The 22,466-nt window shown below is 55.4% G+C and overlaps 1 protein-coding gene across 4 annotated transcripts; it reads right to left on the reverse strand.

The window, feature by feature from the left end:
- Positions 1-64: 64 nt before the first annotated feature.
- On the reverse strand, positions 65-22,431 carry EOLA1 (endothelium and lymphocyte associated ASCH domain 1). 4 transcript variants are annotated; one of them, XM_072817177.1, is made up of 5 exons: positions 22,141-22,430; positions 21,120-21,172; positions 20,764-20,855; positions 1,771-2,052; positions 65-906 (listed from the first exon to the last, which is right to left on the reverse strand). In XM_072817177.1, the coding sequence occupies exons 4-5, from the start codon at positions 2,021-2,023 to the stop codon at positions 683-685; spliced, it is 477 nt and encodes a 158-aa protein (XP_072673278.1). In that variant the 5' UTR covers positions 2,024-2,052; positions 20,764-20,855; positions 21,120-21,172; positions 22,141-22,430; the 3' UTR covers positions 65-682. The 4 variants fall into 4 exon arrangements, with proteins under 4 accessions (XP_072673278.1, XP_072673279.1, XP_072673276.1 ...); XM_072817178.1 differs by lacking the exon at positions 20,764-20,855; XM_072817175.1 differs by lacking the exons at positions 20,764-20,855; positions 21,120-21,172 and having other exon boundaries at positions 22,299-22,431.
- Positions 22,432-22,466: the final 35 nt, after the last annotated feature.

The raw sequence follows: 22,466 nt of genomic DNA on the forward strand, positions 1-22,466 counted from the left end.
TAACAACCACAACACACAAAACCTCACACAAAAACCACAACAAACCACACAATGACGCAATCCATCACTTTTCCATCAGTGCTGTATTGAGGATCCTTTCTTTGCATACAAAGTAGCCACGCGATGAGTCTAACATGCATACATCAGGGGCCATGGGATGGGACGTGTTGTCAACACAGCAAGAGTCCCTTGCGAGGAAAGACAGGTGCCGTTTCTCAGTCTGACATCCTCGTCTTTGTGAGCAGGGGCGTCTGTGGCTGGCCACTCCCGGGCCTTCCTTGAGTGCCCGCTCCCAGCCTTCCCACAACATCCCCCGGATGCTGTTCCAACATTCCCAGACTTTGACCAGAACAAAGATGGGGGACACACCAACTGGGTCTGTTGAGACGTAATTCTTTGTACGACGAAGAAATCAGCAGGGCCCAAATGAGCGGCAGCGCAAAAGCCTTCAGGGCAGCTCTCCCTTCCTCCTGAGGGTCGAAGCCCTTGAGACTGGCGAGGAACCCAGGCAAGCACCTCACAAGGCAAGTCTGCCGACCTGTCCCCCATGCGTGTGTGGACACACCTGTTTCCATGAACAGCGCACGGTGGCACTGCCAGACCTGACCGCTTCCCGTGTCTGCAGCGCCAAGGGTGGTGATGGTCCGCGTCCCACTGCTGGCTCCGTACCCTTGCAATGGCCTCAGGCCTCCTGCCCCGAGGGGATCAGGTGCTCTGGGATGTCTACCTGGAAGACATCCTTTCCACCTTTCCCGGGGATGGGCTCCAGCAACCATCTAGGGTTTGAGAGTGCGGTGAGGTACTTCTGCTCCAGGCCGGTCAGTACAGCTTGAGTTTCCAGTTCCAGCAGCTCCTCAGGAGCTAAGTCCGCCGGGCACAGCAAGGTATCTCCAACATCGACGAGCCCTGCGCACAAGGACAAGCACACGCTGGTTTTTCCCTCTGGGAACCCAGGCCCGCCTGGCAGAGGACACGGTTACTGACAGTTACCCGCCCTGGAGACCAGGAGGGGCTCACCAAGGGGACGCAGAGGATACCGGGCCCCTGTGACCGAACATTTCCGCCATGCCAAACTCTGCTCAGGGAATGCTGGGGGAGCCGAGGGAGGGAGAGAAGTGAAGTGGAGGGGCTTGTCCTCAATGAGCACACCCAGATCATGGGCTGGACTCAGCCAGACTGCTTAGGGCAGCAGACGATGTGGGGTGGGAGGCAGGGGCAGACACGGGCCATCAGGTCCCTAAGCACTTCGGCAGGTGGCAGAGGCTGCTGTGGGGCCCTACCCACCACCGAGGGTTAGGGAACTTACCCAGGACGCCAGGACAGTGGGGGCGGGGCATTGCACCGGAAGCCAGCAACAGCCTGAGTGAGGAGGCTACCCCGACCCACAGCCGGTCCCGGGTGCCTCCCATGGTCTCTGCCGCACCTATGCGCGTGTGCACACGCACACACTCATCTGCGGACACATGGGTGGACACGTACACACCCACAGACAAATCCCACATGGAGACCTGGAACCTGGCCCTGCCTCTCAGATCAAAACTGGGACCTGAGGCCCAGAGCAGATGCAGGGTTCACCTGAGGTCATGGGGCCTCAGCAAAGTCCCCGCCCCCGGCCCAGGGCCCCCCTGCCCCCAGGAAGGTGGGAGTCTTCCAGAAAGCACCACCCACAAGCCTAGCAGTTCAAAGGAAGGCAAGCCAGAAAGCTCCTGAGCCTGGTCCTGGGGAGGAGCCCTCAGGGTATGGGAGCCACGTCTGCTGCCCAGCACTTGCCAGCTATCACGCCGCGGCCGTACTTTTCCCCTTCCTGAAGCAGGGCCTGAATCTGTGTGGGGGTCATGCCGAGCCTCTGCAGCAGCAGCTCCCTCCACGTGGCGCCGTCCCAGTCCCGGTGAGCGATGTGGATGGCGATGGTCCGGTTCCGGTGGCCGCTCAGCACTGGACGCCAACGTGTCTCCACTGTCTTCACGCCATTCAGCACGAAACCCGCGTAAGGCTGCCGGAAGGAGAGGCAGCCGAACTGCATGGCCCTCCAGCTCCCGGGCCTCACCGGGCCTGCGGAAACACGGAACTGCCAATGGCCACGAGCGCCACGCTCGGTGCTCCGAGCTCCCGACCACGGGCCAGACCGCTCTGCAGTGTTCCCGGGGCGGCCCAAGACCCCACTGACCCGGACTCCTTCGTTTGAGTCCTACAGTCGGCTGACAGGCCCCAAGAAAGGGGCTGCGCGTCGGGATGACCTGGCCATCAGCCGAGCCTCTGGGAGCCCCCAGGAGGGCAGGGCCAGCTGGAGGAGAGCTGGCCAGGAGAGCATGGGCTCGGTTTCACCCCAGGGGACACTGAGGCAGGAGAACCCAGAGCGGCAGGGCCCCCGGGTTCACAGCTCAGCCAGCTGGCCGCAGCCGCCTCCCAGCACACAGTCCCGGGCTTGGCTTCTTCTCCTGACGGCCCCCACCCCAACCCGCTTGGGGCCTGTGGCCGCCACCGAGGCACTGCTGAACTCATCTCCCGGTGCCCAGCCCGGGGCTGCCGAGCCCACATCCTTGACATCTCAGCTCAGCGCTGTGATCGCAGCTGGCCCCGGCAGGTGTCTCCTCCACATCCCTTTGGGTGGGACCCTCCTGTGACCCCTTCCTGCCCCACCGCTCTCCACTATCAAAAGGCACCCCGCCCCCCCAACCCCGACCCGAACCTAGAGAAAGGAAACACAAGAGCGAGGACGGCCAGTACTGGGCCACATGCACTGCGTCTATGCCGGGTGCTAGGGGTGGGCATAACCCACGCACACAGGACTCAACCCTCTGACACCTCGGGAGGGCAGCACCACCATCGCCCCCTCCATATGTGCAAAGGAGGGGCCGAGGGACAGACATGGCCTGTGATCACAGAAGATCTGAGAGCACGCACCCCCTTCCTCGCACCTGGATTGTGGGCGCCTCCCTCCTCCTCCCGGGAGGACACAGCTGTGCAGTGGGCAGTGCGGGGCCCCAGGCCTGAACCTCCCTGCTGGGCCCCCGCACCTCCCAGAGCCTCAGTCTCCCGGGTGGCTGTGAGGATCGTTGACAAGTCACCGAGGGAACCTAGTCCAGTACACGGCACCTCATGGGGCGGCTACAAAGGGTGGCTCCCCATCACCGCCACCCTCACCATCATCGGGCCTGGGGCTGTACATGGCCCATGAGCACCACCTCCTCCAGTCCAGCTCTGCTCCCAGTTCCGGAACTACATCTGCCCGGCCTCAGCGACAGTCCCTTAAGAAAACGCACCCACTCTCAGACTCGAGGCCTCGTGATCACAAAAGCTGCCTCACACTGGCCCCCTTCCCAACCCACTGTCCCCACACCCAGAGCCACGGCCTGCCCCCACCTCTCCAGCTGAGCAGCCCTGTCGGGTGACCCCAGCTGTGCCCGGGACCCTGGCCCTCTCGCTCACTCCAGGTCCTGGCCCTGTCTGTGCCTGCTCACGCACCCTCAGCCCATCCCTCTGAGCAGACGGCCTGTTTACAGACACCCACACCTGGAAGTCCCTCACCGAGGGTCAGACTCCCCCCAGCACACCCCCGAGCCCACACACACCTCCAGCGCCTGCCGCCTCCTCTAAACCCCTGCAGAGCAGTGGTCCCCATGGTCTACCCTTGCAGCCTCTACTGCTTCACCACGCACTGCCCCCCCCACTCTCCACAGTAGTCACCGCACGCACCAGTGACCTGCCTCCTGGTGTTCTGTTCTCATCTAACTCACGGCCAGACAGCCCTGACGTGGCGACCACCTCTACGTCCCTTCTTCTCAGGCTTCTCCATAGCACGCTCGCTCGCTCTGCCTCCCTTCACACAGGCCCTGCCCACTTCATCTCACCGTCCACAGGCAGGACACTCTCAGGTCCCCAAGCCCCGCCACCCCAAATCCACTTCTTATACCGCTGCAAGTGGATTTAAACACCAATCTGTTGTTCGGTCCCTGAGGAAGCAGCTGACCCTGTTCCCTTACCTGCACCTGGGACTCAGAGTGAGTGGGGCCGGCCCCAAGTCTAGCCAGAGTCTGAGTCCTCTCCATTGGCACCATGGCCATAATCCCTTTGGCCCCAAACCCCTTCAGCATCTGAACACTCTCCATGGTCCCCATGGCCACAATCCCAGTATGGCCCCAAACCTACCCAGAGTCTGAACCCCCTGCACCGGTCCCCATGGCTACAATCCAAATCTAGCCCCAAAACCTACTCAGAGCCTGAAGCCTCTCCATGGTCGCCATGGCCACAGTACTAGTCTGGCCCCAAACGTACTCAGATACTGACGCCTCACCACAGACCCATGGCCATAACCTGAGTCTGGCCTTAAAACCACTCAGAGCTGGACCCACATCCATGGTCTCACGGCTAAAAATATAGTATGGTCCCACACCTACTTTGAGCCTGAACCCTATCTATTGTCTTCATGGCCACAATGCTAGTGTTGCCCCAAACTTAGCCTGACCCTACTGCGTGGTCGCCATAGTCACATTCCTACTCTGACCTTAGGCCTACACAGAGCATGACCCCTTTCCATGGTCCCCATGGACACAAATAGAGTCTGGCCCCAAACCTACTCAGAGCATGAACCCTCTCCATCAACTCCAGGGACAAAATCCCCCAACCTATGCAGAATATGAATCCATTTTATGGCCCATGGCCACAATCCTAGTCTGGCCCCAAACCTACTCAGAGCCTGACCCCTCTCCTCTGGTCCCATGGCGACAATCCCAGTAGGGGCCAAACCTACTCAGAGATTGACACCACTTCATCGTCTCCATGGACACAATCCAAGTCTGCTCCCAAACCTACTCAAAGCCTGACCCCTCACATGGTCTCCATGACCACAAACCTAGTCAGAGTTCTCAAACCTACTCAGAGCCTGACCCTTCTCCATGAACCAACCATTGACTACAATCCCAGTATGGCCCCAAACCTACTCAGAGTGTGACCACTACACATCGTCTCCATGGCCAATCCTAATCCGGCCGCAAAGCTACACACAGCTTGACTGGTCCTCACGGTCCCCATGGCCAGAATCCTATTCTGAACTGAAGCCTACTCACAGATGGACACCTCTCCATCCGCTCCATGGCTACAATCATAGTCTGTCCCCAAAGATACTCAGAGGTTGGCCCTATTCCATGGTCCTTAAGGCCATAATCCGAAACTGGCCAGAAACCTACTCAGAGCATGGCCCATCTCCATGGTTGCCATGGCCATGAACCTAGTAGGCCCCAATCATACTCAGAGCCTGAACCCTCTCCATGGACCCATGGCCATAATCCTAGTCTGGCTGCAAACCTATTTGGAGCCTGAACTCTCTCCATGGTCCCCATTGTGAAAATCCTAGTCTGGCCCTGAAACCTACTCAGTCTGATACCTCTCCATTATCTCCATGGCAAAAATCACACTCTGGCCCAAAACCTACTCAGAGCCTGACCCCTCATAATCATCTCCATCCACAATCCCGACCTACTCGGTGCCTGACCCCCCTCCATGGTCCACATGGCTACAAATCCAGTGTGAACCCAAACCTACTGAGACCTGACCCCTCTACATCATACCCATAATCACAATCAGAGTCTAGCCTGAAACCTACGTATAGGATGACCCCTTTCCTTTATTTCCATGGCCAGAATCCTAATCTTCATGAAATCTAGTCAAAACTTGAACTCTCTTCATGGTCCCTATGGACACAATCCCAGTCTGGTCCATAACCTGCTATGAGCTTCACCCCTCTACACAATTCTAGTCTGGCACAGACATACTCAGAGCCCGATCCCTTTCCATGGTCCCCATGACCACTATCCCAGCCTGTCTTTCAATCTAATTAGAGCCTTACCCCTCTCCATGGTCCCTTTGGCTACAAACCCAGTCCAGGCTGAAACCTACTCAGCCTGACCCCATTACATCATCCTGAAAATAAAAATTCTAGTCTGGACCCAAACCTACTAAGAGCCAGTCACCTCTTCATGTTCCTCATGGTCAGAATCCTAGTCTAGGCCACAAACTACTCAGTGTCTGACCCCTCTCAATCATCTCGATGGCCACAATTGCAGTCTTGCCCCAAATCTACTCAGAATCAGACCCTATAGCATGGACCCATGATGACAATCCTATCTGGCCAAAGCTACTCAGATCTTGACCCCTCTCTATCATCTCCAAGGCCACAACCCAGTCCGGTACCAAACCTACTCAGAGCATGACCCCTCATCATTGTCTCTATGGCCACAATCATAGTTTGGCCACAATCCTACGCAGAGCCTGATGCCGCATCATGGAGGCCATGGAGACAATCCTAGTGCCCCCAAGCTACTCAGTGCCTGGCCATCTCCATTGTCTCCATAGCCACAATCTGAGTCTTTCCCAAAACCTCCTCAGAGCATGATTCCTCTCCATGCTCCTCACGGCCTCATCCTAGCTAGCCCAAACCTGCTCAGAGCATGGGATGTCTCCATATTCTCCAGGACCCAATTCCTAATATGACACCAAACCTACCCAGATCCTGACCCTCTCCATGGTCCCCATGGATGTAAATATAGTCTGGTCCGAAACCTACTCATAGTATGGTCCCCTCTACATGGTCCCCATGGCTACAATCCCAGTCTGGCACCAATACTACCCAGTGCCTGACCCCTCTCCATTGTCTCAATGGCCAAATCCTAGCCTGCCCTTAACCTATTCACACTCAGACATGTCACCATGGTGACTGGAGCCACAATCTCAGGCTGGACCCAAACCTACTCATAGCATGACCCTTCTCTCTCCTACAAATATCCACAATTTCTGTCGGGCACCAAATCTACTCAGACTAAACCCTTTTCTTCGTCACCATGGCCAGAATACTAATCTGCCCCGGACCAAACTAAGAGCCTGACCCCCCTCCACGATCCACATAGCAACAATATCAATAGACCCCAACCCTATTCAGAGACTGACCCCTCTAAATAGTCTACATGGCCACAAACCCGGGAGGCCCAAAACCAACTCAGAGGCAGACACCTCTTCATGGTCCACATGGCCACAATCCAAGTATGCCCCAAACATATTCAGAGCCTGAAGACTATTCATAGTCCACATGGCCACAAACCTAGTCTGGTCCCGAACCTACGCAGAGCTACACCTATGTCCATCATCACCTTGGCCAGAATCCTAATCTGATCCCAACCCTACTCAGAGCCTGACACCTTTCCATGGTCCACAAGTCCAATATTCCAGTAAGCCCCAATTCTACTCAGAGCATCAACCCTCGCCTTCATCTCCCTGGTCAAAATCCTAGTATTTTGCCAAACGTACTCACAGCCTGCGCCATCCTAGGACCCCAGGGTGGCAATCACAGTAGGCACCAAACCAACTCTGAGCTTCCTCCCCTTCACTTTCTGCATGGACAAAATCCTAGCCTGAGACACAGCCTATTCAGGGCCCCAATCCTGGACCACGTTTCCATGGCCACAATCCCAGTCTGGCACCCAACCTACGCACAGGGCGCCCCCTCTCCAAGGCCATCACGGATACAACCCATTCTGGCCGCAAAATTACTCAGACCTTGACAACCACATCAGGGTTGCCATGGTAACGAAGCTAGTTCCCTCAACCAAGTCAGAGCCTGACCTCTCTCGAGACATGGTCCCTGTACAGTCCAATAGAGACTGGCCCCAAACCTACTCAGGGCCAGTCACCTCTCCATAGCTCTTGCGGCCACATTCGCAGTCTGGCCCCAAACCTTCTCAGAGCCTGACCCCTCTCCATTGTCCACTAGGCAAATATCCCAATAACCCAAACCTGCTAAGAGAATAACCCCTCTAGATGGTCCCCCTGGACACAAGCTGAGTAGGCCTGCAAATGTACTTAGAGCCTCAACCCTCTCCATCGTCTCCCTTGTCACAAACCTAGCCTTTCACGAAATCGACTCAGAGCCTGAGGATGCCTTTTGGTCCCCAAGGTGGCAATCCCAGCAGGCCCCAAAACAACTCTGAGCTCCCTCCCATCCTTGTCTCAATGGACAAAATCCTAGTCGAGGCCACAACCTATTCAGTGCCCCACCCCTCTCCCTCCTTACCATGGCCACAATACCACTCTAGTCCCCAATCTAAACACAGGGTGTCCCCCCTTCAAGGCCATCATGGCTTCCACCCATTTTGTCCACAAACCTACTCAGAGCTTGATCTCTCATCAAGGTTGCCATGGTTACAAACCAAGTTGCCCCAAGCTACCCAGAGCCTGACCTCTCTCCATGGTTCCCATGCATTCCAATAGAGACTGGCCCCAAACCGACTCAGGGTCAGACACCTCTCCATAGTACTTGTAGCCACATTCGCAGTTGGCCACAAACCTACTCAGAGCCTGACCCCTCTCCATGGTCCAAAACGCCAATATCCCAGGAGGACTCAACTGTACTCAGAGCCTGACACCTCTCCGAGGTCCTCAGGGCCACAATCCGAGTAGGCCCCAAACCTACGTAGAGCCACAACAGTCTCAATCGACTCCCTGGTCACAAATGTACTCTTTCACAAATCGACTCAGAGCCTGACGATCTCTTTTGGTCCCAAAGGTGGCAATCACATTAGGCCCGAAACCTACTCTGAGCTCCTTCCCTCAATGCTTCCATGGCCACATTCCCAGTCTGGCACCCAAACTACGCACAGGGTGTCCCCTCTTCAAGGCCATCATGGCTACAACCCATTCTGGCCACAAACTTACTCAGTCCTTGACCCCCACATCAGGGTTGCCATGGTTACGAACCTAGTACGGTCAACCCACTCAGAGCCTGACCTCTCTTGAGACATGGTCCCTGTGCAGTTCAATAGAGACTGGCCCCAAACATACACAGGGCCAGTCACCTCTCCATAGCTCTTGTGGCCATATTTGAAGTCTGGCCCCAAACCTTCTCAGAGCCTGTCCCCTCTCCATGGTCCACTAGACAAATATCCCAGTAGGACCCAAACCTACTAAGAGAATGACCCCTCTCCATGGTCCACCTGGACACAAGCAGATTAGGCCGCAAACGTACTTAGAGCCTCAACCCTCTCCATTGCCTCCCTCGTCACAAACCTAGCCTTTCAAGAAATCGACTCAGAGCCTGAGGATGCCTTTTGGTCCCCAAGGTGGCAATGCCAGCGGGCCCCAAACCTACTCTGAGCTCCCTCCCCTTCACTGTCTCAATGGACAAAATACTAGTCTGGGCCACAACCTACTCAGTGCCCCACCCTTTTCCCTCCTTACTATGGCCACAATCCCACTCTAGTACCCAACCTACACACAGGGTGTCCCCTCTTCAAGGCCATCATGGCTTCCACCCATTTTTTCACAAACCTACTGAGAGCTTGAACTCACATCAAGGTTGCCATGGTTACAAACCAAGTTGCCCCAAGCTACCCAGAGCCTGACCTCTCTCCATGGTCTCCATGCACTCCAATAGAGACTGGCCCCAAACTTACTCAGGTCAGTCACCACTCCATAGATCTAGGGCCACATTCGCAGTCTCGCCCCAAACCTACTCAGAGCCTGACCCCTCTCCATGGTTCAAAAGGCCAATATCCCAGGAGGACTCAACCGTACTCAGAGCCTGACCCCTCTCCCAGGTCCACAGGGCCACAATCCGAGTAGGCCCCAAACCTACGTAGAGCCACAACAGTCTCCATCGACTCCCTGGTCACAAATGTACTCTTTCACAAATCGACTCAGAGCCTGACGATCTCTTTTGGTCCCAAAGGTGGCAATCCCAGTAGGCCCGAAACCTACTCTGAGCTCACTCCCCTTCACTGTTTCCATGGCCACAATCCCAGTCTGGCACCCAACCTACGCACAGGGTGTCCCTTCAAGGGCCATCATGGCTACAACCCATTCTGGCCACAAACTTACTCAGACCTTGACCCCCACATCAGGGTTGCCATGGTTACGAATCTAGTTCCCTCAACCCACTCAGAGCCTGACCTCTCTTGAGACATGGTCCCTGTGCAGTCCAATAGAGACTGGCCCCAAACCTACTCAGGGCCAGTCACCTCTCCATAGCTCTTGTCGCCACATTTGAAGTCTGACCCCAAAACTTCTCAGAGCCTGTCCCCTCTCCATGGACCACTACTAATATCCCAGTAGGACCCAAACCTACTAAGAGAATGACCCCTTGCATGATCCACCTGGACACAACCAGAGGAGGCTGCAAACGTACTTAGAGCCTCAACCCTCTCCATCGTCTTCCTCGTCACACACCTAGCCTTTCACGAAACTGACTCAGAGCCTGAGGATGCCTTTTGGTCCCCACGGTGGCAATCCCAGCGGGCCCGAAACCTACTCTGAGCTCCCTCCCCTTCACTGTCTCAATGGACAAAATACTAGTCTGGGCCGCAACCTATTCAGTGCCCCAACCCTCTCCCTCCTTACCATGGCCACAATCCAACTCTAGTCCCCAATCTACACACAGGGTGTCCCCTCTTCTATGCCATCATGGCATCCACCCATTTTGGCTATAAACCTACTCAGAGCTTGAAGCCACATCAAGGTTGCCATGGTTACAAACCAAGTTGCCTCAAACTACCCAGAGCCTGACCTCTCTCCTTGGTCCCCATGCATTCCAATAGAGACTGGCCCCAAACCGACTCAGGGTCAGTCACCTCTCCATAGTACTTGTAGCCACATTCGCAGTTGGCCAGAAACCTACTCAGAGCCTGACCCCTCTCCAAAGTCCACATGGACACAGTCTGAGTGGGCCCCAAACTTACTTAGAGCCTCAACCGTCTCCATCGTCTCCCTGGTCACAAACGTAGTCTTCCACGAAATTGACTCAGAGCCGGATGATCTCTTTTGGTCCCAAAGGTGGCAATCTCAGTAGGCCCGAAACCTACTCTAAGCTCACTCCCCTCACGGACTCCATGGCCACAATCCCACTCTAGTCCCCAGCCTACGCACAGGGTGTCCCCTCTTCAAGGCCATCATGGCTACAACCCATTCTGGCCACAAACTTACTCATCCCTTGACCCCCACCTCAAGGTTGCCATGGTTACAAACCAAGTTGCCTCAAGCTACCCAGAGCCTGACCTGTCTCCATGATCCCCATGCATTTCAATAGAGACTGGCCCCAAACCTACTCAGGGTCAGTCACCTCTCCATAGACCTTGTGGCCACATTCGCAGTCTCGCCCCATACCTACTCAGAGCCTGACCCCTCTCCATGGTCCAAAACGCCAATATCCCAGGAGGACTCAACCATACTCAGAGCCTGACCCCTCTCCCAGGTCCACGGGGCCACAATCCGAGTAGGCCCCAAACCTACTTAGAGCCACAACAGTCTCCATCGACTCCCTGGTCACAAATGTACTCTTTCACAAATCGACTCTGAGCCTGAGGATCTCTTTTGGTCCGAAAGCTGGCATTCCCAATAGGCCGAAACCTACTCTGAGCTTACTCCCCTTCACTGTTTCCATGGCCACAATCCCAGTCTGGCACCCAACCTACACACAGGGTGTCTCCTCTTCAAGGCCATCATGGCTACAACCTATTTTGGCCACAAACTTACTCAGACCTTGACAACCACATCAGGGTTGCCATGGTAACGAAGCTAGTTCCCTCAACCAACTCAGAGCCTGACTTCTCTCGAGACATGGTCCCTGTGCAGTCCAATAGAGACTGGCCCCAAACCTACTCAGGGTCAGTCACCTCTCCATAGCTCTTGTCGCCACATTCGAAGTCTGGCCCCAAACCATCTCAGAGCCTGTCCCCTCTCCATGGTCCACTAGACAAATATCCCAGTAGGACCCAATCGACTAAGAGAATGCTCCCTCTGCATTGTCCACCTGGACACAACCTAGGTAGGCCACAAACGTACTTAGAGCCTCAACCCTCTCCATCGTCTCCCTCGTCACAAACCTAGCCTTTCACAAAATCGACTCAGCGCCTGAAGATGCCTATTGGTCCCCATGGTGGCAATCTCAGTAGGCCCCAAACCTACTCTGAGCTCCCTCCCCTTCACTGTCTCAATGGACAAAATCCTAGTCTGGGCCCAAACCTATACTGTACCCCACCTCTCTTCCTTGTTACCATGGCGACAAAGTCTGGACCCCAACCTATGCACAGGGTGTCACTTCTTCAAGGACCTCATGGCCACAATCCATTCTGGCCACAAACCTACTCAGAGCTTAATCCCTCATCAAGGTTGCCATGGTTACAAACATAGTTCCCTCAACTTACTCAGAGTCATACTTGTCTCCATGGTCCCCATTATTCAAATAGAGCCTGGCCCCAAACCTATCCAGGGTCAGTCACCTTTCTTTAGTACATGTGGCCACATTCGTAGTCTGCCCCAAAAACTACTCAGAGCCTGACGCCTCTCCATTGTCCGCATGGTCAAAATCCAGGAGGCCCCTACTCTACTCAGAGCCGGACTCCTCTGCGTGGTATCCAGGGCCAAAGACCTACTCTGGTCACAATCCACTCAGAGCTTGAGCCCTGTCCATCATTTCCTTGGCCAGAATCCTAATCAGACCCCAAACCTACTCAGAGCCTGACGCCTCTCTATGATCCACAGGCCGATACCCCGGGTTGCCCCAACCCTTCTCAGAGCCTCAACCCTCTCCATTGTCTCCCTGGTCACAATCCTAGTCTTTCACCAAACCTACTCAGAGACTGCCCCTTCCGTTGTCCCCAGGGGGGCAATCCCAGTAGGCCCCAAACCTACTCTGAGCTCCCTCCCCTTCATTGTCTCCATGGACAAAATCCTAGTCTGGGCACCAACTTATTCAGTGTCCCAACCCTCTCCCTTGTTACCATGGCCACCATCCCAGTCTGGCCCCCCAACCTACTAACAGGGTGTCCCCTCTTCAAGGCCATCATGGCTACAACACATTCTGGCCCAAAAACCTACTCAGACCTTGACCCCACATCAAGGTTGCCATGGTTACAAACCTAGTTCCCTCAACCTACTCAGAGCCTGAACTCTCTCCATGGACCCATGCATTCCAATAGAGTGACCCCAAACCACCTCAGGGTCCGTCACCTCACCATAGTACTTGTGGCCGCATTTGCAGTCTGACCCCAAACCTACAGAGACTGACCCCTCCCCATGGTCAAGGCCAATATCCCAGTAGGACCCAACCCTACTCAGAACCTGACCCCTTTCCATGGTCCAAAGGCCAATATCTCAGTAGGACTCAATGCTACTGAGAGTCTCACCCGTCTCCAAGGTTCACATGGCCACAATCCCAGTAGGCCCCAAACCTACTTAGAGCCTCAACCGTCTCCATCGTCTTCCAGGTCACAAACGTAGTCTTTCACGAAATCGACTCAGAGCCTGATGATCTCTTTTGGTCCCAAAGGTGGCAATCCCAGTAGGCCCCAAACCTATTCTGAGATCACTGCCCTTCACTGTCTCCATGGACAAAATCCTAGTCTGGGCACCAAGTTATTCAGTGTCCCACCCCTCTCCCTCGTTACCATGGCCACAATCCCAGTTTGGCCCCCAACCTACTCACAGTGTTTCCCCTCTGCAAGGCCATCATGGCTTCAACCCATTCTGGCCACATACCTACTCAGACCTTGACCTCACATCAAGGTTGCCATGGTTACAAACCCAGTTCCCTCAACCTACTCAGAGCCTGACCTCTCTCCATGGTCCCCATGCATTCCATTACAGACTGGCCCCAAACCTACTCAGGGTCAGTCACCTCTCCATAGTACTTGTGGCCACATTTGCAGTCTGGTGCCAAACCTACACAGTGCTTGACTCTCTTCATGGTTTCCAAGGCTAGTCTCCTCCCAAACCTACCCATGCCTGACCCCTCTCTATGGTCCACATATCCTAATAGCAATCACGTTCCAAAGTAACTAAGAGCCTGCATGCTCTCCATGGTCCATATGGCTTCCAGCTGAGTCTGTCCCCAAACCTACTCAGAGTGTGACCCCTCTATTTCCTGACAGACACAATCATAGTTTGCCCTCAAATCTAGAGCCTAACCCCTCTCCTCTCCATGTTTCCCAAGGCTACAATGCCAGGCTGGTCCCAATCCTACTCATCAGGGCCTGACCCCCCTCCATTGTCTCTGTGACCAAAATCCTAGTCTGCTCCTAAACGTACCCACAGTCAGACCTCTCTCCATGGTTCCCGTGGCTGCAATCTCCGGCTGGACCCAACCCTACTCAGACCATGATCCTTCTCCCTCGTCTACATATCCACACTCTGTCTGCCCCCAACCCTACTCAGCCTGATCCCTCTCCATGGTCCACATGGCCAAAATCCCAGGAGGCCCCAACCTACCCAGAGCCTGACTCCTCTGCATTGTATCCATAGCTACAATCTTAGTCTGCTCACAACCTGACTCAGAGCTTGACCCGGCCCACCTTCTCGATTGCCAGAAACCTAATGTCACCCCCACCCTCCTCAGAGCATGACCCCACTCCATGTTCCCCATGGCCAAAATCCCAGGAGGCCCCAACCCTACTCAGAGCCTGACCCCTCTGCATCATATCCGTGGCCACAATCCTAGTCTGCTCACAATCCGACTCAGAGCGTGATCCCCGTCTATCATCTCCTTGGCCAGAATCCTAATCTGACCCCACCCTCCTCAGAGCATGACCCCGCTCCATGGTCTACATGGCTACAATACGAATCTACACTCAATCCAACTCAGGGCCAAGCTCTTGCAATCATCTCCATGGCCACAAACCCAGGCTGGCCCCAATCCGACTCAGTGCCTGACTCCTCTCCAATATCTCTATAGCCAAAATCCTAGTCTCCCCCTAACCTACTCACAGTCAAACCTGTCTCCATGGTTCCCCTGGACACAATCTCAGACTGGATCCAACCCTACTAAGAGCATGATTCTTCTCCATTGTCCACATATCCACATTTTCTATCTGCCCACAACCCTCCTTAAAGCCTGACCCCTCTCCATGGTCCATATGGCCACAATCCCGGTAGGCCCCTACCCAACTCAGAGCCTGACCCCTCTCCATGGTCCACATGGCCACAATCCCAGTAGGCCCCAAACCTACTCAGAGCCTGACCCCTCTGCATCATATCCATGGCCACACCTAGTCTGGTCCAAACCAACTGAGAGCTTGACCCCTATCCATCACCTCCCTGGCCAGAATCCTAAACTGCCCCACACCCTACTCAGAGCTTGACCACTCTCCATGGTTCACAGAGCCACAATCCCAGTAGGCCCCAATCCAACTCAGAGCCTGACCCCTCTCCATGGTCCACATGGTCACAATCCCAGTAGGTCCCATACCTACTCACAGCCTGCCCCCTCTGTATCATATCCATGGTCACAAACCTAGTCTGGTCCCAAACTTAATCAGAGCCTTGACCCTCTCCATGGTCGACAAGGCCAATATCCCAGTAGGACCCAACCCTACTCAGAGCCTGACCCCTCTCTGTGGTCCACATGGCCACACTCCCAATAGGCCCCAAACCTACTTAGAGCCTCAACAGTCTCCATCATCTCCCCGGTAACAAACCTAGTCTTTCACAAAATCGACTCAGAGTCCGATGATCCTTTCTTGGTCCCCAGGGTGGCAATCCCAGTAGGGCCCAAACCTACTCTGAGCTCCCTCCCCTTCACTGTCTCAATGGACAAAATCCTAGTCTGGGCCCAAACCTATTCAGTGCCCCACCCCTCTTCCTCATTACCATGGCCACAATCCCAATCTGGGCCCCAACCTACTCACAGGGTGTCCCCTCATCAAGGCGCTCATGGCCACAACCCATTCTGACCACAATCATACTCAGAGCTTGACCCCTCATCAATGTTGCCACGGTTATAAACATAGTTCCCTCAACGTACTCAGAGCCATACCTCTCTCCATGGTCCCCATGCATTCAAATAGAGTCTGGCCCCAAACCTACTCAGGGTCAGTCACCTCTCCATAGTACTTTTGGCACATTCGCAGTCTGGCTCCAAAACTACTCAGAGCCTGACCCCTCTTCATGATTTCCCAGGCCAGAATGCTAGTTTGCCCCCAAACCTACCCAGGGCCTGACCCCTCTCTACAGTCCACGTATCCTAATACCAGTCACACTCCAAATGAACTAAGAGACTGCATCCACTCCATGTTCTGGATGGCTTCCAGCTCGTCTGGCCCCAAACCTACTCAGAGTGAGACCCCTCCATGGACCGATAGACACAATCCTAATTTGCCCTCAAATCTAGAGCCCCCCTCTCCATGGTTCCCAAGGATACAATCCCAGGGTGGCCCCAATCCCACTCAGCGCATGACCCCTACCCATTGTCTCTATGACCAAAATCCTAGTCTGCTTTTAAACCCACTCACAGTCAGAACTTTCACCATGGTTTCATGGCCACAATCTCAGGCTGGACCCAACCCTACTCAGACCATGATCCTTCTCCCTCTTCCACAATCCACAGTCTGTCTGGCACCAAACCTACTAAGAGCGTGAACAGTCTTCATTGTCTCCGTGGCCAGAATCTTAATCTGCCCACAACCATACTCAGAGCCTGACCGATCTTGATGGTGCCCGTGGCCACAATCTCAGTAGGCCCCAACCGTACTCAGAGCCTGACCTCTCTCCATGGTGGACATGGCCACACTCGCAGTAGGCCCCAACCCTACTCAGAGCCTGACCCCTTTGCATGGTCCACATGGCCACACTCCCAGTAGGCCCCAACCCTTCTCAGATCCTGACCCCTTTCCATTGTCCCCATGGCCAGAATGCTAATCTATACCCAAACCTACTCAGGGCCACCCCCTTGCAATCATATCCATGGCCACAATCCCACTAGGCTCACATCTGACTCGATGCCTGACCCCTCTCCTTGGTCCATATGGCTATATTCCCAGTGTGGCGCCAAATCTACTGAGAGCCTGATCGCCCTTCATCGTCCACATGGCCACAGTCATAGTCTAGCCCAAAACCGACTTATAGCCTGACCCTTTTCCTATGTCTCCATGGCCAGAATCCTCATCTGCCCTGAAACCTATTCAGAGCTTGACCCCTCTTCATGTTCCCCAAGGCCACAATCCAAGTCTAGCCCCTAGCCGAATCAGAGCAAAACTCCTCTCCACAGTCCCCAGGCAGCAATCCTACTCTGACTACATACCTACTCAGACCCTGAAGACTCATGCTCTCCAGGCTAGAATCCTTGCCTGCTCTCAAACCAACTCAGAACCAGGCCCCTCTCCATCGTGTCTGTGGTCACAATCCTAGCCTTGCCCCAAACCTACTTAAAGCCTCACCCCTCTCCATCTTCTCCATGGTCACAATCCTAGTCTTTTGCCAAACCTACTCACAGCCTGATCCCTCCTTTGTCCCCAGGGTGGCAATCCCAGCAGGCCCCAAAACTACTCGGATCTGACCCCTCTTCTTGTCTCCATGGACAAAATCCTAATCTGGGCCCCAACCTATTCAGCGCCCAACCCCTCTCCTTCATTTCCATGGCCACATTCCAGTCTAGCCCCCAACCTTCTCACAGCGTGTCTCCTCTTCAAGGTCTTCATGGAGACAACCAATTCTGGCCACAAACCTACTCAGAGCTTGACCCCTTATAACGGTTACCACAGTTAGAAACCTAGTTCCCTCAACCTACTCAGAGCCTGACCTCTGTCCATGGTCCCCATGCATTCAAATAGAGTCTGGCCCCAAGCCTACTCACGGTCGGTCACCTCTGCATTGTCTTCGTGCCCACAATCATAGTCTGGCCCCAGAACTACTCAGAGCCCGACCTGTCTCCATGGTTTCCAAGGCCAGAATACTAGTCTGGCCGCAAACCTACCCAAGGCCTGACCCCTCTCTACGGTCCACATACCCCAATACCAGTCAGGCTCCAAATGTACTCAGAACCTGCATCCTCTCCATGGTCCGGATGGCTTCCAGCTCAGTCTGGCCCCAAACCTACTCAGAGTGTGACCCCTCCATGGACCGATAGCCACAATCCTAGTTTGATCTCAAATCTAGAGCCTAACCCCTCGCCATTGTCCCCGTGGCTACAATCCCAGTCTGGCCCCAATCCTACTCAGTGCCTGACTCCTCTCCATTGTTTCTAGGCCAAAATCCTAGTCTGCTCCCAAACCTACTCAGTCAGAGCTATCTTCATGGTTCCCGTGGCCACAATCTCAGGCTGGACCCAACCCTATTCAGAGCATGATCCTTTTCCCTCGTCCACATATCCACGGTTTCTGTCTGGCAACAAACCTACTCAGAGCCTGAACGCTCTTCATCGTCTCCATGGCCAGAATCCTAATCTGTCCCCAACCCTACTCAGAGCCTGACCCCTCTCCATAGTCCACATGGCCTTATCCCAGTAGGCCCCAACTGTATTCGGAGCCTGTCCCATCTCCATGGTACACATGGCCACAATCCCTGTAGGCCCCAACCTGACTCGGAGCCTGTCCACTCGCCATGGTCTACATGGCCACAATCCCAGTAGGCCCCAACCCTACTCAGAGCCTGACCCCTCACCATGGTCCACATGGCCACACTCTCAGTAGGCCCCAAACCTACTCAGAGTCTGACCCCTCTGCATCGTATCCATGGCCACAAACCTAGTCTGGTCCCAAACCAACTCAGAGCTTGACCCCTGTCCATCATCTCCTTGGCCAGAATCAAAATCTGCCCCCAACCCTACTCAGAGCCTGACCCCTCTCCATGGTCCCCATGGCCCTAATACTAATCTTTACCAAAACCTACTCAGGGCCAACCCCTTGCAATCATCTCCATGGACACACTCCCAGTCAGGTTCCCATCCTACTACATGCCTGACCCCTCTCCGTGGTCCACGTGGCTGCAATCCCAGTGTGGCGCCAAATCCACCGAGAGCCTAATCCCTCTTCATTGTCTCCATGGCCACAGCCAGAGTCTAGCCCAAAACCTACTTATAGCCTGACCCTTTTCCTATGTCTCCATGGCCAGAATCCTCATCTTCCCCGAAACCCAGTCAGAGCTTGACCCCTCTCCATGATCCCCATGGCCACAATCCAAGTCTGGCCCCGTAACCTAATCAGAGCATGACTCCTCTCCACGTTCCCCAGGGCCACAATCCTACTCTGACTGAAAACCTACTCAGACCCTGAAGCCTCATCATGCTCTCCAGGCTACAATCCTTGTCTGCTCTCAAACCAACTCAGAACCTGACCCCTCTCCATTGTGTCCATGCTCACAATCCTAGCCTTGCCCCAAACCTACTTAGAGCCTCAGCCCTCTCCATCTTCTCCATGGTCACAATCCTAGTCTTTTGCCAAACCTACCCGGAGCCTGATCCCTCCTTGGTCCTCAGGGTGGCAATCCCGGTAGGCCCCAAACCTACTCTGAGCTGACCCCTCTTCATCGTCTCCATGTACAAAATCCTAGTCTGGGCCCCAACCTATTCAGTGCCCGACCCCTCTCCCTCGTTTCCACGGCCACAATCCCAGTCTGGCCCCCAACCTACTCACAGTGTGTCCCCTCTTCATGTTCTTCATGGTCACTACCCATTCTGGCCACAAACCTACTCAGAGCCTGACCCGTCTCAATGGTCCACATGGCCACACTCCCAGTAGGCCCCAACCCTACTCATCGCCTGACCCCTCTGCGTCGTATCCATGGCCACAAACCTAGTCTGGTCCAAATCCTACTCAGAGCTTGACCCCTGTCCATCATCTCCATGGTCCAAATCCTAATCTCCTCCCAAACCTACTCAGAGCCTGTCCGCTCCCCTTCTTCTTCATGGGCAAAATCCAAGTCTAAAGCTCTCAAGGTCCCATTTAGCACTCAAGTGGTGTCCTGCTCACCTGCTGCGTCACCGCTGGCCCAGAGCAGTGTAGTGTCTGCACCGTGGCCAGAGTGATTCTGGGGCAGGAGTGATTCTATCACATGACTTCCCTGTCTAAGCCTTCTAGGGGAGTCCTGTCCTCTCTAGGACAGATCCACACCTATCACCAGGACCCAAAGACCCCCCATGATGAGCACCCCATCCCCTAGGTCATCTGCTCTCTTTTCCCCTCTACTCACCATCCTGCAGCCATAACGTCCTTCCTTCCATTTCTGGAAGATTCCAAGTCCATCCCTCCCTCAGGTCCTTTCTAGGTTGTTACGGGTTGCATTACATCCCTGCCAAATTTGTGTTGGAAGTCTCACTCCCTGGGTCCTCCAAAAGTAGCCCCATATATAGAAGGAAGTGCTCCTTACAGAAGTACTGAAGTGCCCATGAGCTCAGTTGCATGGACCCTCACCCAGTATGACTGGTGTCCGTATACAATCACAGACAGGCTTGTGAGGACGCAGGCGAGATCTAGAAGCCATGGGATGCCAAAGGTGGCCGGCAAATCACCAGACGCTGGGGGGCAGGGTGGAACACATTGTCTCCCAGCTCTCAGAGGAGGCATATTCAGCCGACGCCTTGAGCTTGGACTCCCAGCCCCCAGAAGTGGGAGACAATTCATTTCTGTTGTCTAAGCCACCCAGTCTGCGGTAGTTCAATACAACCACCCTGGCAAGCTAACACAGAGGGTGGAAGCTGTGTCCTGGACAGCTCCACAGGGTGCACGATGATTTCTCCATCGACGGCACATCCAGAATATCCCTTCATGTCTGGACATCTCCATCTGTCCTATGTTTCACTGCCTGTGTGGCATCCCGTTGTCGGCTGTCCCACAACTTACTGGCTACTCCCTTACTGACGGAGAGTCGCAGGCTGCTTTGCACTTTCCGCCACTACAGAGGACATCCTCACAAACACTCACTGGCATAGGACTTGTTTAGAAGGCGGCTAGGGTCACGGCAGGGGTGTCTGAGATGCTGACACATGCCTGCACACGGCCTTCCACCAAGGCTCACCTGTGTATGCTCCACCCACCACGGGCAAGGGCTCCGTTTCCTCACTCGGCTGTCGGCCCTGAGCACGGTTACTCTGCTCACCCCTTGCCAACCTGATGGGTGACAAAGGGTCGCCCTGGTCACTGGCGAAGGATTATTCACGAGGGAGGCTGGATGTCCTCCCCCTCCCCCCAGCGCGGCCTGGCCCTTTCTCTTTCTTGTACTGGGGCATGTAAGTGGACTGCAGTTTTGCCTCATGTCTGCCATTCAGGGTTTTGGCCAATCCTTTTCTCACCAGGACAACTGAACTGTGTTGGGGGAGCCCCTAGAGGGATGGATCTGTAACAGGTGCCCTCCTGCCTCAGCATGCAGAGTACCTGCTTTGTGGCCTGAGGAGGAAACGCTATTCCACTTCTCTGGGCTTCTTCACCTGCACAAGGATTGGGGGTCGGTGGGTGGAGGAGAAAAACTCTTTACGTACAAGACGACAATGTTGGCTAACATGCCAGAACAGGCTTTCTACTCAGCAGGGATGGGGGGGCCACCGGCACTGAGGAGGGCCCACCAGATGGGAATCACCCCTCACGGTTTGGTTCTGCTAATCATGCCCCAGCCAGCAGCAGAAAAAATCATTTCACGTAAGCAGATCATGTTCTCACAGCCTAGCCCACCCCGTACCCAACAGGAGAAAGAAGACACCACCCCCCTTCCACCGTCACAAGATTTGGGGGCCCTGCAATCCGGTTCCCCTCAATAAAATCCTGAGTAGGCCCCACGGGGATGAGTGCCAAGGGCAAGCAGCTCAACGCCGCACAGCCGGGGTCCTCGGTGAGGCAGGTCACAGCCTGGGGGCCCAGGGGGAGGCGAGGAGGGGCACAGTGAGGGCAGAGTGGTCCGCGTGGACCAGCACGCTCCGTTTCTTGGCGCACACATCCTTCTCTGGTATATGCACTTAGAAACATGGGGGGCCTTTTGATTGGGGCGGGGGAAGGGGGCAGGGAATGGTGGCCTGGGCCGCTCTGCGCATGCTCCCAGACCCCCCCCCCCGCCCAGCCCCGCCCCCCGAGTCCGGGAAACCCCAGCCCAGTGGTACTGTCCCACGCCAGGTGAAGCAGGCGGGGGCCACAAAGGCTTCCTGGCTCCCCTCGCAAAGGGTGGGGGCGGGCCTCCGGGCACCTGTCCCACCGGCCAAGCGAGCCAAGGGTGCGCTAGGCCCACCTGGCAGTCCCAGGGCGCGGAGGACCACCCCCCCCCCCCCACGCTCAGGCGAGGAGACGAGGCGGGCCGCGGAGAGACGACAGAGCGCCCTGCCCGCGTCGGGACTGTCCCGCCATCGCTGCGGCCCAGCACCGGGGACCACCGACAGGTGACAGGCGACAGGCGCCACCGGCCCCTCACCTGATAGGCTCGCTCAGACGCCGGCGTCCTTTCTTTGCGTGGCGTACGCCGGCTCGAACCCACGTACGTCCTTACGCGCCCACGGGGGTACGCAGAAGGCTCGTGCGCAAGCCCGTAGGCACGCAGCCAAGCAGTTCCGTACACACGCACTTACGTACACACGCACATAGGCGCGCAGGCCCCGGCCGCTAGACGTCGTTGGACTCACGCGGCCCCGACTCGCGCGGGAGGATCAGGCTGGACCGGGAGGTAGACGCCGGCGGCCTGAGCGGAACCGGAAGGAAGAAACAACGGGGTGGGGCGAGCGGTCGGTGAGAAGGGGCGGG

The sequence above is a fragment of the Canis lupus genome, chromosome X (genome assembly GCF_048164855.1).
Source record: "Canis lupus baileyi chromosome X, mCanLup2.hap1, whole genome shotgun sequence".
Lineage (NCBI taxonomy): Eukaryota > Metazoa > Chordata > Mammalia > Carnivora > Canidae > Canis > Canis lupus.